Source organism: Pocillopora verrucosa, chromosome 12 (assembly GCF_036669915.1).
Source record: "Pocillopora verrucosa isolate sample1 chromosome 12, ASM3666991v2, whole genome shotgun sequence".
Taxonomy (NCBI): Eukaryota; Metazoa; Cnidaria; class Anthozoa; order Scleractinia; family Pocilloporidae; genus Pocillopora; species Pocillopora verrucosa.
Window position 1 is genome coordinate 11023098 of NC_089323.1, and position 20536 is coordinate 11043633.

Sequence of the window (20536 nt, forward strand, 5' to 3'; positions counted from 1 at the left end):
CGGACAGTATTCGCAGAATTTGCCTTCTTTTGTTCCGATCATTTTTCGAAGAATTTCAAACTGATTCTTGCCAGGACTTATTTCGACGTATTCCATAAAGTTATTCGATTTCAACATGGCAAAATACGGCCGGCAAGGCGTCCCAGAGTTAAATTTTCATAATCCAGCTGGAATGATTCTGTATCCTAGAGGTTTACAGACTTATGCTATGGGGAATACGAGGGCCAGAGACGTAACAGAACTACTGGGGACCTCGAGAGGACAACATCTAGATTTAATGCTGCTTGGTTCTGGCGATATAAGGAATTTTTTGTTTACTGTATCCGAGCTATCTATACGGAAACCTCATGAGAGTCCAAAAAGTTTAAGTTTCCATATAAATGACTACGATCCATCGGTGATTGCTCGCAATGCTGTCCTCATACAAGTCGCTAGTGAAATAAATCCGGATATCCCAGCGGATGTAGACTTCTTGTGGAATATCTGGTATAATCTGGCTCTCTCCCAGAACAACTTTGACCGACTGAAACAGGTACTGTGTGGATTAATCGAAAAAAAATTTGACAGCGCAGAGAGTATATTGAAGTTTGAAGACATCGCTATTCTCCGGGAATGTTGTGCTATTTGGAAGGATTGGATGGCTCTTGATCTTGACGTGAGAAAAATTAAAGATGATAGAAACAGACTGATTAAAAGCAAAATGCAAGAACTCAAATTTGACGTGGATGGTCAGTGTGTGGGTGTACTATCAGAGATGATGATGGGACTTAGTCAAGAAGCAGACAAACAATTTTTCAAGACAACCCATGCGAATCCATTCCATACGGAAATAAAACACTGGTTTTGCGAAGGTTCCACTTCGGATGAATTCGAAAGGACAAATCCAACCTTGATTCGCCCATTTGATCATGAATGGAGATTACACTATAATTCTTGTGTGTTTGAAAGTTACTTGCCAATCGAAAGGTAGGCACAAATTTACATTTGATTGCATCGTACGGGCGTCTTTCGATCCGAGCCAGGCGGTTAGTGATGAGGCGGTTGGCCCTTATTATTGGTTTGAATTTTTTTTAGGAGTTTAACATGTCATCGCGAGAATGCCTATTGTCCTCGCGACGTTTGCTTGAAGTAACAAAGGAGCGAAGAGCTATAGCGAAGAGCTATAGCGAAGAGCTATAGCGAAGAGCTAACGCTCGATATTTATAAATTCTTAACGATGGCCAGTTTTAATTATTAAGTCAGTCGATAAGACTAAGTTATTCTCTAAATTAAATTTGGCTATATAAACCGTTGTCTGCTCAATGCTAAGGGAGAAAAGAAATACAGAAACTTATATGATGTTTAAATCAGTTTTCTTTGATATTCAGAATGCTTACTTTAACTGGCCTATCTGATTTCAAACGTCAATATTTCTGGATTTCGTTCTTTGTCTAGGGACCAGCTCTTACGATGTAAATCTCTGACAGCAGCTTGTAAAGAAAATTTAAAATTGATGCTGAAAGGTTTCCAGCGGCAAAGGAAGAATAATCAAGCAACTTTGAAGGTTAGATTACACAGTTTTCGTCAGTCTGAAGCGAATTTTCAATGAGTCAACCGGAAATTCTCCCTCTGGAATAGCTTCCATCTAAACTATAAGCTCCTCAGGTCATATAGTTCAAATTTCTTTTTCTTTTTTTTCGCCAAGCACGCTAAGTCATCCATCAAGTAAAATCTTCCTTTCTTTAAATCACCAGAATTTTTTCACCGAGTATGCCAGTATCATTCACAAGTTAACATTTTCCTTCACTTAAATCACCAGACTTACATGTAAAATTTACCATCTTACTTTACATCGCCATTGTGCATAGCATCACATATTGACAGCCTTATCCTGGCAGTATGCAGGAAGTTTGTGACCATGGATCTAGTTAAATGGAAAAATTTTCAGTTGTGAGGCGTCCGAAGGTTTGACTCTTATGGGAGGCTTAGAATTCGGAGCATTTTATATTAGTTCCATGGAAGATAAATAGTGAGGAACAGTTACCAAATAGCAGCTATGGATGGAGACGGATTACGGCTTCGTAACGGAAAACAAGTTCAGTCCGTGAGATGTGGAACTCTAAGTTTGTCAGTGCAAGGAGCATTACTTATTCTTTCTTTCTTGCTAGGTTACTCTGTGGACAGGCGATGCACTTGCTTTGTGTACGAGTGGCTTTCCTCCAAAGATGTTATTCGACGTTATCGATACCAGTAATGTCTCTGATCACATTGGTTTGCTGAATGTTCTTGTTTGCTGTGCCCCGAGATTGAAAAAGTACGTTAATTGTCATACAAAACGTACTTTATGGATTGAACTGGTCAAACCATCACGTTTAATCAAATCATAAAATGATAAAACATTAAACTCCCTTTTGCAGGCCAAACAGATCTCTTATGTTAACGTCAAGCATGCTATGGGGCGGAGGTTGTGAAAGTGTGGAAGAGTATTACAACAAATGTGTTGGTGTTCCTTTCCAACTTCTCCCCACTATTCTGGGCTTGAAACTAGCCGTCGACATTGAATTGGGAAGCAGGTAGGCACTTTGGGTTGAAAAAAATTTTCCTCGCTTTCAATTTAGAAAGTTCTTCATAAGCTTATCCTTTAGACTCAACACTCATTATCAAAACGTTTGATACTCAAAAAAATGTACCGGATAGCTTCCTGTTTCCTGTGCGGGGTGTTTTCTTTTGAGTTTTCTCTTGTACAACTTTATAAAACGACAAAAACGCTCTCTTATCTTGACCTAAAGTTTAAACGAAGACTTACAGTAGTGAACGTAAGGTTCAAAAACTGGAGAACATCAACAAATCTTTTGAATTGCATTATCCAATGATAGAGCTTTTGATAAAAGCTGGTACCCTTTTTCCACAGTAGGATATACTGATATCCTGTCACGTGTAGCTTTTCTTTTTACCATCTTTATCACCAACATCATAGTCATCATCATCATCATCAATTCCGTTATTACTAATGTTTGTAGTTTTCCTTCGTCCATTCTCTCCGCTAACGTGTTGGTCTTCTATCGTGATCTTTTCTCTTCGGCCTTCTTCATCAGCAATTAAACTATGATTATTTAACTCGCATTCTTCTCAATGAAACAGCAAACTTCCGGACAGAATGGAAACTTCAGAGGAGATTCTTTGCTGGGTGAAGGCAGACATTAAGAGGACTCTGTTGACAATAGGTTGGTTAAACGTTAAGAATGATTAAAAAAAAAAGGAATTTCTGACCGAATAACTATAATTTTCCTCTCGTGAGTAATCGCTATGCTGTTGTTGAGCACTTGCAAGCTTTTCTTTCATTTAATTTACACATTCAACATATTCAAACTATCGTATTATTTAATACGCAGAGATGTGATGTCTTTGTTTTGTAATCGCAGAAGTGTTCATTTCCTTTCCCATTTACTAAAGGAAGAACGAAGTGTATGATTACTTTTAAACTTACGTTCTGTATCTAAAATTGCAGACAAAACCAGTGACGTTGTTCAAGGCCTTTTTCGGCTCGCTGAACGGTGCTTTGATTTGCTGAATGAACAAACAAAACCACTGGTAGATGAACAGCACTTCCTTGCGAGTCAGGTGTATGGCGCAACCTTGTCGTCACCTCTTACACTCCTTCGAATTATTCATCAGATACAACCAGTTATTAAAGGAGGAGGTTAGAACGATCATCGATCGATTGCCCGACGTAATCCAGATTCTCTTTCTTTTTGCTTTTCTACATCTTGCGATGGGTTTAAAATTCCAGTTGACCGACTACTAAATCAAATAAATGCAAAACGGGAAGCTGTCACGACTTGATCTCTCATGTTTAAGTGCATTCATCGTCGGTAACTTTGAGTTTCTAATGACCTCTCGATTTTCTCCTTGAGGTCGTTTTGATTGGTAGATGGGGTCATTTTATTGTTGTTTGTCAAAGCTCTTATTCGGAAAGTGCTCCGTTTTGAACTTTTGGACTAAGGTTTGAAACAAAGAAACAAGAAGCATGAAATATAGAATAAAACACGGGAAGGGTAATTCTGCCCTTCCCTTACACTTTTGGACGGTAGTTTTCCCTTTTCACGCTCTTTTCATAACTTTTTTTTTAGGTTTTCGGTAATGCACGGAATTTTGTCTTGAATATTGTATCATGCAGTGTTTCAAACTCCTTTCTTTGTTTGTATATCTGCCGATTAAAACTCATTTGAGTTTTCTCGTTAATTGCTTTCCCAGCCGACCGAATATTTGAGCTTCTCGAAACTCTTCTGCCACCTGATTTCCACCAAAAGCATGGTCTGTCTTGGAATTTTCTCAAAGCATCGCTTGGGAGTGAACGAGGTATTTTTTGTTGCCATAGACTTTCTCTCTTTCTCCTTATATTTTTACTGTTGTCGCACTCTTGAAGAGAATGATATATATTGACCGAAAGTTTTTGAGCTGAAGATAAAAATCCCTAAGGTGATATTTGCTTTCATTGTAATAGTAAACTTGCTTTTTTGTTTTCGTTGTTGATATTATTGTTTTTGTGACTTTCACAAATTTACCTGTAGGAACTGTAGTTGAAATAAAGGTTAACTGTAACATAACGGTAGCTTCTTGGTACAAGGGAACACCAATTCCGGTGATTTGCTTTGTGAAACCAAGCATGATTCATCAGGCTAAGGCACAGGTCAGTTATTAAAATAATTATCTTAGTAAACGAGTTTTGTTCGAGTACTGCAATTGTGGCAGACCAAATTCTTAGAAGCAGGGCACAATAAATGCATTCCAACGTGCTGCCTCGAAAAGAAACCAAGTGGCAATACCAACAGCCATGCGCTTTAGCAAGCCTGATAATTAAAAACAACCAGCAGCGACAAGGCTAACTGACAACAAAAAAATAATAAGGACGCGACAGACGAGACTTGCTGTTCGCAATAATTTTCATATGTGCTGTGGGAAATTATTATCAAGTGAATTCTTAAAATGTCTTAATTTTATGGCTACATAAGTTTCTTTGGAAATCTCTTGACATTTACAATCTGCCGTTTGACAGTTACGCTTGTGTGCGATGGACTGGAACTTAATTTATTTTGGTGTAAGTTTAGTGTTTATTTTGACCTAGTTTTGACCGCATAACCTTCAAGGACAAGTGTTTATTCGCTTTTGCCGTGACTCACATGATCGTATGCCCAAACAACGGACTCACATTTTTTCAGAATGTGTTCCCTCGATTGATGGGTAGAAAAATTAGTGGTACTTTATAACAAGTACTTATTACTTATTCAAAGGTCATCTTTGTTTTTCAAGATGCTCTCTGGTCAGGCAAAATGCACTGAAACGACGTTTCCATCAATTTACAACAGCTTACGTTACGATGACCAAGCCAACATTGTGACTTTCCATATTAGTGAGGAGGACTGGCACGAGTTGGAGTCAAATGCGTTCATGTGGATATCTTCGAGTGACATGAACCCTGTCATAAATTGTGACCTGTTGTTTCTCGGAGGGGACACCATTGAAAGAAACCAACGCGTTGATCCGGTCGAGATATTTGGCTTATTTTCAGTGCAGGCTTTTACTGTGATCGAAACAAATGCAAACTGCCAAGTACTGAAGGTAGCGTTACAGTTAAAACTCCTGCAATTTCATTCGAAAAATCCAGGATAGGAAAATTGAGAAGGGTACTACTAGTCTCCTTTCGTTTGTAACAGTAACAGTAACTCCAGTTCATGATCATTTTACGATATGTTGTACTTCAGGGTGAAAAAACAAATTGAAAATAATAAAATTTGAGTTGAGGCTGGATAATTATCAAATTTTACTCGGGATCAACTTGGACTATTAATTCTTTTCGTCCTCAATTTCTGGATTCGCAATAGTTTAGTGGATTGTTAAACTGCTGTGTGGATAAATCTTTTTAATAACTAATCAAAGTTACGACAAAATTTCCGAACGTGATCGGTAATCACCTGCCCGATTTGAGCACTATCAGGACATTGTACGTGTTAATAATGGTCGTAGTACCGAGAGGAGCCCAATTCGGTTTGTAATCATACGAGTGATTCCAATTCTTGTATGTAATCATACTCGTGACTTGCAAATCAGACTTCCGCTTCGCTGTCGTCCGCTTTTGTTAATCACTCGTGTGATTACACACCGAATTGGACTCCACTCGGTCCTATTACCATTGTAAATCGGCAACCTTATTGCGAAACAAATGGACGACTCAACGTTTTAAAAAGAAGGTAATCTCCACAGGTTTCTCTTAGTTTAGTACTGTAATACCGTCGGTAGATATAGCTTCAAGTTAATAAATAGTAAGGTGATACCCACAGCAGGATTGTTAAAACGATAATAAAGAGATTCATACTAGCTGTCTCCTTTTTTTGAGATCCACAAAGTCGAGGAGAGCAAGTTCTCATACTATGCAGAACTTGACATACCGGACTTAGAACAATGCAAAGTCAGCACAATGAAGGTTAGCTTTTCTCCACCTAAATGTCCGGTTGAACTCCAAATACACTTCGAAGGAGCTACAGGGTAAGGATGACTGCATTTGAAACATTGGTTTTATTTTACTTAAATGTAGTAGTTTAATGTTTCTCGTTGTATCCGATCGGAACGTTTTTAACTAAAAAAAATTAATCGAGCCTTTCAAAAAAGTAAATAAAAAGGCAATACAAGAAAATTCATGAGGATAAAAACAAGAAAAAAACTGCAATAAAGTTAAAAAACAACAACAACTGTCAACAAACAGGCAATCTAAAGTAGAAGCTGCGTTTAATTATCAGCTCTCTGACATCACAAACTGTAGCCCTTAAAAAGCGGCGATGATGAACCGCAGAACCGAGATCCTTCGCTGTAGAATATGAAAATTCTCGACAAAAAGCTGCGGCAAGTAGGTGGGTAGTTACATTTCGATTAGCTTCCTTTACAGAAACGCCTGCTCTATTAAGCATAAAGGTTTCTTGATATTTATTCTTACTTCAAGACAAATATTGCAGTACTTACGACATACTGTAATGGAATTCTTCTTTTTAACAGAGATCCGCTGCAGATATACTTTTCATGTTCTGTGAATGAGAACTTGGCCAAGTTTCAGATTTCACGCAAGCGCAAAAAAGTACTTTGTCACATTCCTAAAAGAGAAGATGGAACAGTGGGAGAACTTGTGATACAGAACGTGGCTCCAGTTCCCTTTCATACCATGATATTATGGGATGGCAAACAGCATGACAAAAAGTAAGTCCGATCGCAACAGTATGCGTTACTAATACCGTTCAATGCATTAAGAAATGATGCAACCGATCAGACTGCCTGGAATGGATGTTTTTAACAATCATCTACAATCAGGTTGGAACTATGACTAAACTGTATGACCAACTTTTGGTGTCAAACGAAAATTTGTAGGGAAGAGCTCCCTGGGGCACCCCCAGGTTTCCGTGCGGAAATTAACGAAAGCCCGGCCTAAATCTGACAAGGCAAAATATTTAATCCAGTAATTTTTTTCATAGATCTTTCAGAAAGAACGTGGCAAGATATATGTTGAACGAAAAACTCCTTGCTTATACTTTCTCTAAGATCGCTTAATGACACGCTATCCATACTGCTGAGATTGCAAGGAGCAATCTCTGCAAAATAGAACCGCATTTTGAGAGAATTGTATGAAGGAATGAAATAAGCTTGATGCACGATTAACCTTTTCCTCGCCTCTCCCTAAAGTCTTTCCTATTGAATTTTTCAAGAAAATAGGGGCTGGGATTTAAAACGAAGGCATTTTGTTGTCGATGAGGGCATTTTCCTATTTCCAATGTCTTTGAGGAGAAAATTAACATTTGAAAATATTTAGGGAGAGTACAAAGTTTTTAAAGGTTCTTTAAAAGAAGTGCGGCACGGGAAACGACGCCTAGAGGCAACAGAATAGAAAGTCAAACATGCAAACGACTCGAAGTCTGTTTTCCGCGCCAAGTCCTGGCGGATGCGTAGACGTTATTCAGGTCTGTTGTTCGCATGTTGGAGCAGATAATGTCTGAGGACAAACATCTGTGTTTATTATATGGACGAGAGTGTTTTACCGAGAACTAAAACACTCGTCGAATCAATACGACCACTACATCCGGGAACCAAGTATCGTATTTTTTGTATATGACACGAGGGGCGAAAACAAAAGTAATTCTTAATTGTTCTTACTTATTCTTACTAATGATTCAAGTCAGTGTCAGTAATCGAGTTTTCACCGAGCCTACAGAACTAATTCACATTTATTTTGGCCTAACTGACGGTGTTGCATTTAAACGTTTTTTTATATTTTGGGCAATAAGTATTTTGTTTCTATTTATACCATGTATTACCTCGTTGTACTCGATTTCGTGTGCCCATATGGCAGCATTGATCCACCTTTTCAATCTCTAACTTGTATATTTATTGTCCATGCATAAAAAGAAAATTACAAGATATGAACTTTATGTTCTCGTGCTACGAATAATATCGTGAGATATTGTTCTAGCCTCTCGAACACAGAATTCACAACTTCTCACCTCCGTGCAATATCCTCTACATATTTTCAAGCTACATAGAGGATAATTCTTATTTATTTCAGAATGTTCAGAAAAATGTTTCGCACAAAACTTGATCTTGAGCTGAAGTCTCAAGGAAAAAGTGGTTCGCCGTTTTTTAACCTCAGGGAATCCATAACCATGATATTGAGCAAGCAATCAGACGAACCTAGGGTAAGCTCTGTACTTTTTCCTTTGCTAAAATTGTCTAACAAAGTCTAAGCTTTGTTATCACCTCTACCTTCATTTAGTGTTCGCGTTCATTAGACCTACTTTGATCTAGCGTCGAAAGTAATTTAATATTTGTTTGGTTTGCTTTACTAGATGCTGTGATTGATCTAAAAATTTTGCGCTTTTGCCTCAACAAATCTAATGAAAAATTATACACCATTTGCAGCATTTCAGTTCACTCATTTTTCCTATGTGAGCATCCCGACACATCGGGGCGTTTACATATCCTTTAGACACTCCAAGCATTATTCTTGTTCTGGTTTTATTATGATCAGTTGAAAAGCGCTCTAATGTAAGCCTCAGGATTTATATGTTTTGCCTTACAAATGTTTCATGTAACGTCAAGCTCGAAGGGAAAGTATTTTTTTTTAAATAAATGTAGACTACAGTTCAGTGAGCCACCTTACATACTTGAGAAAAATTTGTTTTCGTCTCTTCACGAGCGTGGGACAAGCTTCTATTGTTACCTTTATGGCCCTTATCACTGCAAAACTTTTTTAGACGCCATTAGTGCATGTTGTTGATGAGCTTGGAATCATCGAGGAGCCTTACCAAACACAGGAAAACATGTTAAAGAAAAAGGGCTTTGTTATCAAAGTACAGGAGATGTACAAATGGAAGTTTCTTCCCGTTGCGAAAGTTGTATTCTGTGATTGTCAAAGGTTGGCTGACAAGCTTCAAAGTGATCCAACAGACGTCCATCTAATGGCGAATTTCTTTTCCAACACCTGGTTACACTTGGTGCATAGAATCTTGGCTGACGGTGAGGTCAGTTCAGCATAATTTTAATATCAATAGTGATCACAACTGAAAGAAAAACAGTTAAAAAGAAATTATAAGAACGTAAGCTTTCACTATATATTTGTTGGTTTGGATAGAAAATAAATAAATACATGACAAAATTCCGAGAACGTGAAAAACAAAAAGATTATATATTGTTAAAATACCCTCTTTTAATAGAACGCCAAAATTTCCTGAAGTCGATTTCAACATGACTTTATTTACACAGGACCATGGACGTTTCATGCCCAAAATGCTTCATGCTTAAAAATTTTCTGCCTTCTAGAGAGGCGTAGCGGCTTGTCACTCATTAAACTCCTCTACAGTATTATTTTACATTTCTTTTTGTTGACAGGAGAAGACCCTATTTCATAAAATGCTCTACACAAATGCCGCAAGAGTAGATCAGGATAATGCATCTAGTGTTTGGAAGAATTCCTTTATTACTCTTTTGTTCCCTAGACAAAGAACTCTTGACTTGTTTGGTAAGTTGAATTAAACAAAACACCCCCTTTTTTTTTTTCATATGATTTACTATCCTCAGTGAACTTCAGCTTAGAAACTCTTTACGGTGGCCAATTTACATTATGAAAATAATTGATAGAACCAAATTATCTGGTTTTACCATCCAGTAACGCAACACCACAATTTCCTCATAACCATAACTCCTATAATCAAATGTAAACGGTTTCTTTGTTTCAATGAATCTACATTGCTGCTAAGCTGAATTTCTCGTTTTATTGACTTACCTATCAATTCATACATTTATTATTTAATTTTTTACCAGTGCCCATTCATTTGTTCATTCAAAGTAGCCCTTTTCTTTTTCCTTTTATGTTTCGCGGGAACAGCTGGATTGTTAAAAGGACAAATGAATGACCTTTTTAACCCGTGTTCGTTTCCTAATCAAGCAAGACAGCCCGAAGAGCACTCCACCCGAGACAGTTTCCCTGCATTCTTAGCGGACTTTGCACGCCAAATGGCTCATTTTAACACGGGGCCAAGAGATCACACATCAGGTTCTGACCCCTCAGAAAGGGGACCTACTCTAAAGGAGGCAGAATGCGCCTTCTGCCATTCAAAGGAAGGCACTCTAAAGCGATGTCTTGGCTGCAAAAGGATCGTCTACTGCAGTAAAACTTGCCAGAAAAACCATTGGAGGGAACATAAACCAGATTGCCAAAGTATTTCTTAGATCATCAAACTGACAAGTTGTACCCCTCTTCGGTTCCTTTTCAAAGCCCAAAACTATCATCATTAGCCACGAAAGTTACCAAAATTAATTAAAAATCGATAAAGGCTAACAAAACAAAGCAAAACAATGAATAAATAGGAGGTAAAAGATAACCAAGTTCAAAATGTCGATCGAAAAATTCCTATCATCATCCCGTTGCCTAATGACAAACACGCACTAGGCTTTTGCGGACAAAATTTTATATGGTCATTCTGAGTGTTAACTCAATTTTCTGAAATTCTATTTGATACTTTAAAAACACTCTTTTTCGACACATCTGCAAAAGAACCGAGACATTTTTTCGATCTTACAAGGATAAAAGTCGATATCCTTATTCTTATCCCCTTTACTGGAGCCGACTTCTGTAGATAGCACAGCGTTGGCTGCATGATTGCCTCTTCGAGAGTAGAACTAACCTTCGCTTCGTAAAGCCAAATGTAACGTTATCTCCAATCAGAATGAACGGAGTCCACTAGCAAACTATGGTTAAGCCGATATTCCTCAGCCATTTCATGGCCGGGTGGAGACATACATTGTCACTAAATCCGTCAACAAGGTGTCTCTATAAACGCCTCATGAACTACTCTGTTGCTTCGTTTTCAATTACCCACAGTGTCACCAACACTGATCGTGCACCAGATGCCTAGAACGCTCTAGTAATTCCGATGACTCCCTCGACTTTGATCTCTCTACGCCGCTGTGACAATAGTTGGGTAGCACCAATTTAGCTCGTACTTTAACTTCTGAAATATCAGAGATCCTCAAAAGGTAGCCTTCTTCATCTGAAGCACTTTTAACAGTAGGACAAGGCAAAAGGGCGATCTCTCCTGTGTCGGCGTTACCATGTGCAACGACATGAATCAGACTCACTGGATAAATCGCCCCTATGACATTGGCTGAGTAGCACCAGTTTAACTCGTACTTTAACTTCTGAAATGTCAGAGATCCTCAAAAGGTAGCCTTCTTCATCTGAAGCACTTTTAACAGTAGGACAAGGCAAAAGAGCGATCTCTCCTGTGTCGGCGTTACCATGTGCAACGACATGAATCAGACTCACTGGATAAATCGCCCCTATGACATTGGCTGAGTAGCACCAGTTTAACTCGTACTTTAACTTCTGAAATGTCAGAGATCCTCAAAAGGTAGCCTTCTTCATCTGAAGCACTTTTAACAGTAGGACAAGGCAAAAGGGCGATCTCTCCTGTGTCGGCGTTAACGTGTGCAACGACACGAATTAGACTCACCGGATAGATCGCCTGAAGTACCCCCTCTCTCGTGGCACGCTCTCCTAGCAAAAGTTAAACGCCCAGCAGTTGTCCGATCGTCTCTGCTTCCTTTCTTGCACCGGGAAATTCTGTGAAGTTCGCGATTTTTCCCTTGTAACGCGCCTTGCCTACCTCAGGATCACCCAAAAACAGTGCATCAGTCTGACTTTGATAGTCCGCCTGGCAGTCTTAAGCCAAGCCAAACTCAGGTCTCGTGTTAACCATACTTTCCGCTTTTGCCCTTTTGCTTCTCGCTCCCTTGTTGTACACTCCGTTCTTGAGAACAGTTCAGAAAAAGCCTACTGAGTTTGTATGACTTGTGACAGTAATAAATATCAGTGTGGGCTTTAAGTCCACTAAGTTCCATTAGCAAGAGATAACCTCTTTGCCTTGCATCTTAGATCTTAGATTTAAGGGTGACTGAAATTTAAAGTTGCTATACAAACATGCACTTACACAAGCGCGTCAGCAGTATATGTTCTTTTCCGCCGTCGATCTTTATTCAATTTAAGCAGTAGTCCGTGCTTTCCCATGGAGGCAATAGGTAAGTTTGTCACAACTAGACTTGTGATTGAGTATTTCACAAAGCTATGAAGTATTATCATCTCTGTTATATCCTGTCTATAACTATTTATATCTCGCTCTTTTCTTGGTCCACTTTTCGCCCTAAATGGAAATTACCGTGACAGTTACGCAAGTCACAACCAAATAATGTTGTCTGTTCTACAATGAGCGTAAAAACTAGTTGACACATTATGTCTGAACAGTCCTATTTATGTGTAGAACAACACTCTAGTGTCTACCACACTCTAAGTCATTGACAAGGCCCCAATCCCCATTCAATGTTGCTTCTACAGTACAGTATGTGGCTAAAAGGTTATGGAGTCACGATACAACACTTTTTTTGGTGAGGGGGAGGGGGGTAAATTGGGCGAAGAGGTCACCTCAACAACGGGAGAGGAGATAAAACCGAAGTAATAGGAAGTTGAAAAGGTCAATGTGTCAACAATTCTGTCGCCGACTGTGGGTCTAAATTTTTTCCAGAGCATTCAGGTGGTAATTACTTCACAGAATTAATTCAAAACGGAACTTCACGTCAGGATATATATTTCAGTAATTACTATAATTATGCGTATAAGGGAGGGCGCTCCTCTCCCTCTCTATCGTTCCTGGCTACGAATCATATTAATTTATGTAAAAGTTGACTATAAAAGCACTGAATAAATGAATTATGTGGGGTTGCTCGCTGCCTCTCTTTGATTGTCATCTTAATCTTGAATCATTAACTATTTTCCAGTAAACTCTTTTCCACGTTTAACGTGTCTCAGTAGTATGGATGGTAATTGCGGAGCAACTGGTCACGAAAACAATCCCAAGCCTGGTTTTTTTCGAAAAAAGCTGAAAACGAGCGCAAGATTGCACTTTTAAGGTTGTAAACAATCATGAATTGAGTCACGCTTCTCCATCTTGTCCGCCATTTTGTTCTTCGTTGTTTTCTTCACCAGCAGGTTTTTTTTGTACTAGTTTCATTTTCATCTCCAAGATTGGCACAGGTAACGCAATGACCAAGGTGCCCACTAAACAACACACGCTTCCCATGATCTGGCCAATCGCTGTCTCCGGTGACATGTCACCATAGCTGTTAAGGAAGAAATTCGCACAATTAAATGATGCCGCGTGGAGAGTCTCCCTACTGAGTGAAGTACAAGTAAGTCATAAGGATGTTAGCATAAAGTTTACGGCAAACAGAAGAAATTAATTCTGAAATTTCTCGATTTCTACTCTCTCAAAAGAATATTTCGAAAACTCAATTTTTCAAAATTCATCGAAACTCTTTTCTCTTAGTGTCCGCCTAAAGCAGTTGGTAAGGAGCCCTTGTGTATCTTGTGTCGTAAACGTCACGCATATCAAAGCTTTTAATATTTCTCATAATTTATACAGGATGTAGTTATTAGGCTTATTCCCATCGGGACAAAGTAAAGCCAAGGGACTTTTCTCACTTTTCTTTTCTCTTATTTCAAAGGCAATCGCTCGATCTAAAGCTATTATTTCAGACCTGAATGAAGATATTTAGTCTCCCAGGATAACTTTATTTGGGCTCCCCAGCGTTTTGTTTTAGTATTTTCGTCGGAGGCGAAAACACGCCATATGTGACGTGACCAAAATTTGCAGCATTCGATCGATTGCGTGTAGATCTTCCCGAAAAAAACGGATGAGCTACGATAGCATTTTGATTTGGTAATCGATGATCGATATCTACTCTTTAACGATGGACTCACAAACAAAAATTACAAGTACGTGCTTCCAAAGTTTTTGAAATTATTGCTGCTCGTTCTCCCATTTTTTTGTAACAGTTGTTCAGTGATACTTATCTTGAAAGAAAGATTGAAAAGGAGTTCATCGAACGAATTACTTATTCCCTGATCGAAATTACCTCTTATTCGTGAAGAAAAGTCAAGGATGTTTTTAGAGGTTCTTCCCCATCCCTAGCCCTACAAACAAACCACAAAGAGCACTGACTTACCCAGTCGTTGTCATAGTAACAATAGCATACCACATACTGTCCGGGATGCTAGAGAAAGTTGTTCCCTTGACTTCTTTCTCAGCATAATACACAGCGGTGGCAAAAATAATAACACCCAGTCCAAACGAAAATAGAATAAATCCCAGCTCTGAGGATGAATTTTTTATCGATGAACCTAGCGCTTGAAGTCTCGTGGAATGCCGAGACATTTTAAACACGCGGAATACACGGAAGACACGAAGAATCGTTAAGGCATCGAAATCACCGGCGCTTTTTAACCCAATGTCGAGGTAGAATGGAATAACCGCCGCAAGATCTACGATACTTTGAAATTCTTTCACGAATTTGCACCTGTGAGGCGCAGCGAACAAGCGAAGTAAATACTCCAGTGTTAAGACCACAACACAAGTGCCGTCGACGTATTGAAAAGCTTGCTTGTATTCTTCACCACATGTTCTTCCACCGCAGGGTATCGTCTCTGTTATGGTTGTAACGATGCTTAAAATAATGGCGATTCCAATTATGTAGTACACAACTTTAGCTGTCTTTGAAGATTGCGGATTTTCAAACAACAACCAGAGTTGCTGTCTGCAGGTTCTACGCTGAGGAACACACTCATGGTGAATCGCTTCAACTTCTGACGGCAAATCTCTTCGACACACAGCAGAATTCGCGTCATGGTATTCCTCGAGACAACACAAACCCAAAGCATCAGTTGGAATACGAAAAAAATCAAGCTCGTCTTCGTAAAATTCGCCGCATTCTTCCAGAGAAAAATGAAGTTTACCATAACGATAATAGTTCAAAATGTGACGAAAAAAGCCAGGGTCCCGCTCAAAGAAGTATTCTTTTCGCTGTGAGTCGTAAAAGGATTCTCGGTCACTGCTTCCTAATAGAGTTGTAGGGTATTTCTTCAGAGTATAGTCCCAAGTTTCAAACTTCCTCCCACTCACATTGAGAACGATTCTCTTGTCCTTTAATTGCTTTCGATGAAGAATACTGAACGGTTTTTTCTTAAACACCGGCGAAATTCCAACAAGACCCACCTCTCCGAGGGGGAGCCAATTTTCCAAGTCATTCACGGGTTTGTCCTTGGAAGACATCGCGATTAGAGTTATCAGTAAATTTGATCAATTACGATTGCACGACAACTTAACTGTGTCGGCAAAATTGGCGTCTTCTAACTAAAGAAACCCGTAACATGCAGAGTTATCAAACAGAGACTCATTAACGTACACTAAATTGTTAATACGTACATAAACATCGGCGTAGATAATTGCGCCTAACAATGACATGGTGGACTGAGAGGCCCAATAAATCTTAACCGACAACAGCGTTACGCATTTGAGGGCTGGTAGAAAGTTCGCGATGAGGAATAAATAAGATACAATTCTAAGGGGGATTTAATCAAAGAGAAGCACCGCTTTGTGAATCTGTCTCGTTTGATTGTTTATGTATTTATAAGATGGATACGGGTACCTGCACCGTTTGCACCAAAAATTGTTAACCACGTGTAAAGAAATGGTGACAAACTTGTAAAAAAATTAAACAACACAAAACTGCAACACAACATCCCTAACAAAAAATATTGTATCTTGATATGATTTACGCGAGTTTCCATCTTCCTAATTATTACATTTTCTTCTCGGTTATTTCACCAATCAAAGTGTTCTTTTCGGTGAGCAAAAAATAAAGGAGAAAATTCTGACTTTTAAATTGGATAGATAATTGATCCTGAGTTTGTTCTTATCTGTGGTAACGTACAGCTTCACGCAAAATAAAATTGGGAAGAAGCAAGTTATACGAATTGATCTCTGTTTTTACAAACACCCCTGTGGATAAGCTTAGACGTTATAAATTACGAATTCAGCGAAAGAAAAGCGAGCATCCCACCTGCTCAAAGCGGTTCATTTAATATGCATTGTGCCGAGAACAGACCATATTATTTACGACTTCCGTTGTTGTGAAAATCTCTGTATGCTTGAAATAAAAAAAAAATCAAAATAACACAAATAAAAATACTGTCGAAAAAAAGCGTAATGTCAGGCCATCTTTTAAAACTCAGAAGGACATTATTTAAGCAACAGACTTCACTTTCTATAGGACTACCGACGTAATAACCCGAGTGTTCTGCCAACATCCCAAGCGGGTTATCTATCATGTTGATAGGTCGATAGGAAATGCAGTCTATTGCTTTCATACAATAAACTTAAAATGTTATAGTTTTCTATTTTTTTACCGGTGAAATAGGTTTTTGAACAATGAGGGCGCTCGCAGTATCTCGGGAATTTTATAAGTTACCTTCTTTGGGCTTAAAGGGCGACACGCGCCTTCCTATTGACTTGGAATGGCCCGCTTTGATCCCGAGAAATGAGGAAAAACGCTTGAAACTGGTCATTAATAATCTCCGTAATCTCTTTTAACCCTGATGTCGTTACGAGAAAGATAGTTTCTGGTAGTCTTGGTACCTTCAAAGACAAAACTTCTAAATATCAAGACATCTTTATTTTTACGCTTGTTCAAAAATTCGCAATAATGAAATGAATAACGAATATTAAGACCATAGATAGCATCTACTGATAACATAAATGCCTTTTATTCATAAAACTAATAACTCATATTATTCTGCGACAATCCAGCAACTTGGTGGTGTTTTTTGTTTTCGTAAGCCAAAGGGTAGAAGCATGAACTTACCGGGGGTCAATTACGAAGGAAAAGGGTACGGGGTACGGTCTCGTTTCTCGTTTTTATTCAATTCGCAACATGGACGATAGATGCTTTATGCAGCTTGTTTAAAAAACTCTGCACACAGTTTTAAAACAAAGTGACGTTTGATTCCAAATTTATCAAATTCGTCGTTTTCAGCTACTGTGGGAAAAGCTTTGGTTTACAACTTTCATCCAACGTTATCATCAACAAAAGATATCAATGGCATGTTTTTTTTCGATGGATAACTATCATGCATTCACTTCCTTTGTCTCATACAAATTTACGGAGAAAAAAAAAATCATGGTTAGTTTTCTAACCATGCTTCAATCTTTTCTTCACGTGTTTTTGGTCTCCTTTTGAAAGGATTTTTAAATTTTCTTTTCTTTTTGACGGCTCCTTGCGCCTGCTCTTCCTCACGTCTTTGATCCTCCATTTTTTGTTTTACGTCCCTGAAGATAGGGAAAAAAAAGGCATAGTTCAAAATAATTTTAATTCGTATGTAGCTCGCAAAATTTGTGCCTACAGAGATATTTCGATTGTTGCAGTAAGACTTGTTTCGATACATTAAGAAACTTAAAAATGACCACGCTTTGAGTATTTCAGACAGGCTTGAATCGCTCGCGCTGTGATAACAAAAGAATGAGTTGGGGGTGGGGGGAAGGGTATGGGGGTGCCATAAGATTATTGGAAACTCTCCAGCCACCGTTATTTCCTTTTGCAAGATCCTTTGAGTCCCACTTACTTGCGTTTATGTGGGTGTTTCTATCTGTAATTGCACGTTTTCCGAAAACCTACCTTGCGCTACGTGTCATATGATCGATTGATCAGGGAAAGTCGAAGGGAACTCTGGATGTAGTCTGTGTGTCTCAGTGATAATAATCCGACATTAAATAAATATGACACGTGCAATTGTCAAACAATAACGACCCTTTTGTTGGAAAATAATTCTTATTCCCCCACGCATCAATATCCCCTTTGGTTCTTTCTTCCAGTGATACTTACGCGGCAACTTGTAGCGCCACCATATCGATGTCAACAAAATCGTCTTCATTTTCTGAGTTTGATTCTTCCTCTTCAGCTAGAGTGTCAAGGATTCCTGATATGAATATAAAGAAGATATAAATATGTCTTTTAAATCGATTATGTTCTGAAAATATTTTAAGTATTCAAAGCGAAAAAAGTCGTCAAATTAATAGTGTGGTGTACTGCATGGAAAACACTCAAAGTAGGTTAAAAAAGTATTGCATGAGATCCTTAATCTCTTTTAAAATTACGCGGAAAGTGACCGTCGCATTGGTCTCTTTCTGTCACTCATGAAATAAATTCAAGAAATGAAAGGCCGAATGACATCTACAATTATCCGAAGACAGCAATCCCCATAAAATTGCAAGGAACAAATAACTTGTTAATAGATTCACCTGAAGTATGAATTGAGTGCGGTGGAACTGGATACAATTCTTCATCATGAAATGAATAAAAAACTTACTAAGTTTGGCTCTCAGTATGTCGAGCATTTCTTCATAATATGTGATACTATCTTTAAGATTTCCAACCACGTGATTTAAATTTCCCAAATTCGCCAATGCCTTTCCAATGCCATTTTGGTCATTTAGCTCCTTGGCAACCGCAAGCCTCTCCTTGTTGCAGTTAAGTGCTTCTTCGTAGTTCGTTTCAAGCTCATAAATGTTTCCAAGATTATTATAGATCTTTGCTAACGGTCGCTTTTCGTCTCGTTCCTTCGCTATGTTCAAAGCTGCTATAAAATGCTCTTTCGCCGTTTCTAAGTCACCAGTAATTTTATACAAACATCCTAGGTTACTTTGGGCTCTTCTCTCGCCCTTTTCATCCTTTAATTCTTGTGATAAGGAGAGATGTTTTCCATGGTATTCCTTCGAAGTTGCATAATTTCCCAGTTTATAATAGGCAAGGCCAAGAAAACTCAAGGCGTCCGCTTCGGCTTCTCGGTCATTTTCCTCGATGGCATCGGTAAGACAAGTCCTCAATTCTTTTATCTTCTCGTAAATCTCATCTTCAGACTCTTCGACAACTCTAAAATTTTTTGGATCGTTTTCTTCCATAAAACTTATTCTTTCACAAAATATTCATTGCTGTTCGCTTCATAATTCGAAATCACTTTGCGAATGCTTAAAAACAGACCTAATGGGTCGTAAAATGCTTTATGTGAGTTGATATTTCTCAGCCAATCAAATTATTAGATTTCATCGTTTAGCAGGTGGTAAAGCCGAGCGTGTAGCATTTAATTGTGTCAGTCTACTACTTAGATTACCATATTCAAAACCAGACCGAAGTCAATACAGGTATCTCTTTAAACAGACACAGTGATAATTACTTTTTTTTCTCTTGACAGGGCAATGTAAGCGGCAGAAAAACTACGCTGATAGAAATCTTTCTCGGCTAAATACACTTAAATATCTATTTAACAGGTGAGGAATTTCCATAAGCAAAGAAGCAAAGTGAGAGCATGATGGAAAGAAAGTAATCCAAAAATTGAAGAAGTTGCAAAATTATAAGAGCATCATTATCAGAGAATACTAAGATATTTCCAATGAGTCTGATTAACAAGGTGCTGACCACTTAGTAACCATGTGAGATATTATGTTTGAATTCAAAGCTTTTAAATAATCTATACTAGACGAAACAAATTAACATCTTGCACTCACCACAAGCACTCAGGAGTCGTTCCCCATGGCCCTACAAAAGGGAAATTTTGCACTAACGAAAATTTATGACTAAATTGCTAATTCAAGTTTCCTTTCATCATTTTTCCCTAAAAGTATGAGTTGTTAGCAGCATTTTAAACTAAAACCAATACGCATAAAATCTATTAAACATATTGTTGCAAACTTTTCTTAAACTAAGGTATAGATGAAGAATGTATTCAAATCTAAAGGAGTTTATCCTTTCTTTAGTCAAACTTAACATTCGCAATATTTTTACCGAGAAGATCCTTCAAGTAATCAATACTTTTGATGATTATTTTCAGATTGTACCGTACTGAGTTTACAACACCACTAGTCAAAGAGGTTTCTAGAAAACTCACGCCACTATTTCAATCAACCAAATGCTAAATAAAACCGTTTTGTCGCGCTCCAAGCAGGTTGCCTGTTGTCACTTTGAGTCCTCTTTGGTGAACGATGGTTAATAATTAGCCTTTGTTCCGAGTAGTAGTTGGAGTTACTTTGGTGTCGGTTTTTGGCACTCAATTAAAAAAAATATTAAAAAAACAATAGGCTAT

At 38.3% G+C, this 20536-nt stretch overlaps 3 protein-coding genes across 5 annotated transcripts; 1 reads left to right on the forward strand and 2 right to left on the reverse strand.

The window, feature by feature from the left end:
• Positions 1 to 55: 55 nt before the first annotated feature.
• Positions 56 to 12546, forward strand: LOC131781322 (uncharacterized). 3 transcript variants are annotated; one of them, XM_066159259.1, is made up of 15 exons: positions 56 to 966; positions 1435 to 1543; positions 2148 to 2293; positions 2397 to 2552; positions 3121 to 3203; positions 3488 to 3679; positions 4234 to 4338; positions 4551 to 4669; positions 5290 to 5598; positions 6374 to 6522; positions 7027 to 7224; positions 8582 to 8711; positions 9270 to 9536; positions 9904 to 10033; positions 10400 to 12546. In XM_066159259.1, the coding sequence occupies exons 1-15, from the start codon at positions 116 to 118 to the stop codon at positions 10741 to 10743; spliced, it is 3288 nt and encodes a 1095-aa protein (XP_066015356.1). In that variant the 5' UTR covers positions 56 to 115; the 3' UTR covers positions 10744 to 12546. The 3 variants fall into 3 exon arrangements, 2 of the variants coding, with proteins under 2 accessions (XP_066015356.1, XP_066015357.1); XM_066159260.1 differs by having other exon boundaries at positions 521 to 655; XR_010715854.1 differs by lacking the exon at positions 10400 to 12546 and having other exon boundaries at positions 9431 to 9536; positions 9904 to 9922.
• Positions 12547 to 13014: 468 nt separating this feature from the next.
• LOC131781340 (potassium voltage-gated channel protein Shal) lies at positions 13015 to 15674 on the reverse strand. Its single transcript, XM_059097992.2, has 2 exons — positions 14572 to 15674; positions 13015 to 13686 (listed from the first exon to the last, which is right to left on the reverse strand). The coding sequence occupies exons 1-2, from the start codon at positions 15672 to 15674 to the stop codon at positions 13500 to 13502; spliced, it is 1290 nt and encodes a 429-aa protein (XP_058953975.1). The 3' UTR covers positions 13015 to 13499.
• A 1409-nt stretch (positions 15675 to 17083) lies between these two features.
• LOC131781327 (G-protein-signaling modulator 2) lies at positions 17084 to 19525 on the reverse strand. Its single transcript, XM_059097983.2, has 3 exons — positions 18767 to 19525; positions 18283 to 18376; positions 17084 to 17729 (listed from the first exon to the last, which is right to left on the reverse strand). The coding sequence occupies exons 1-3, from the start codon at positions 19356 to 19358 to the stop codon at positions 17585 to 17587; spliced, it is 831 nt and encodes a 276-aa protein (XP_058953966.1). The 5' UTR covers positions 19359 to 19525; the 3' UTR covers positions 17084 to 17584.
• Positions 19526 to 20536: the final 1011 nt, after the last annotated feature.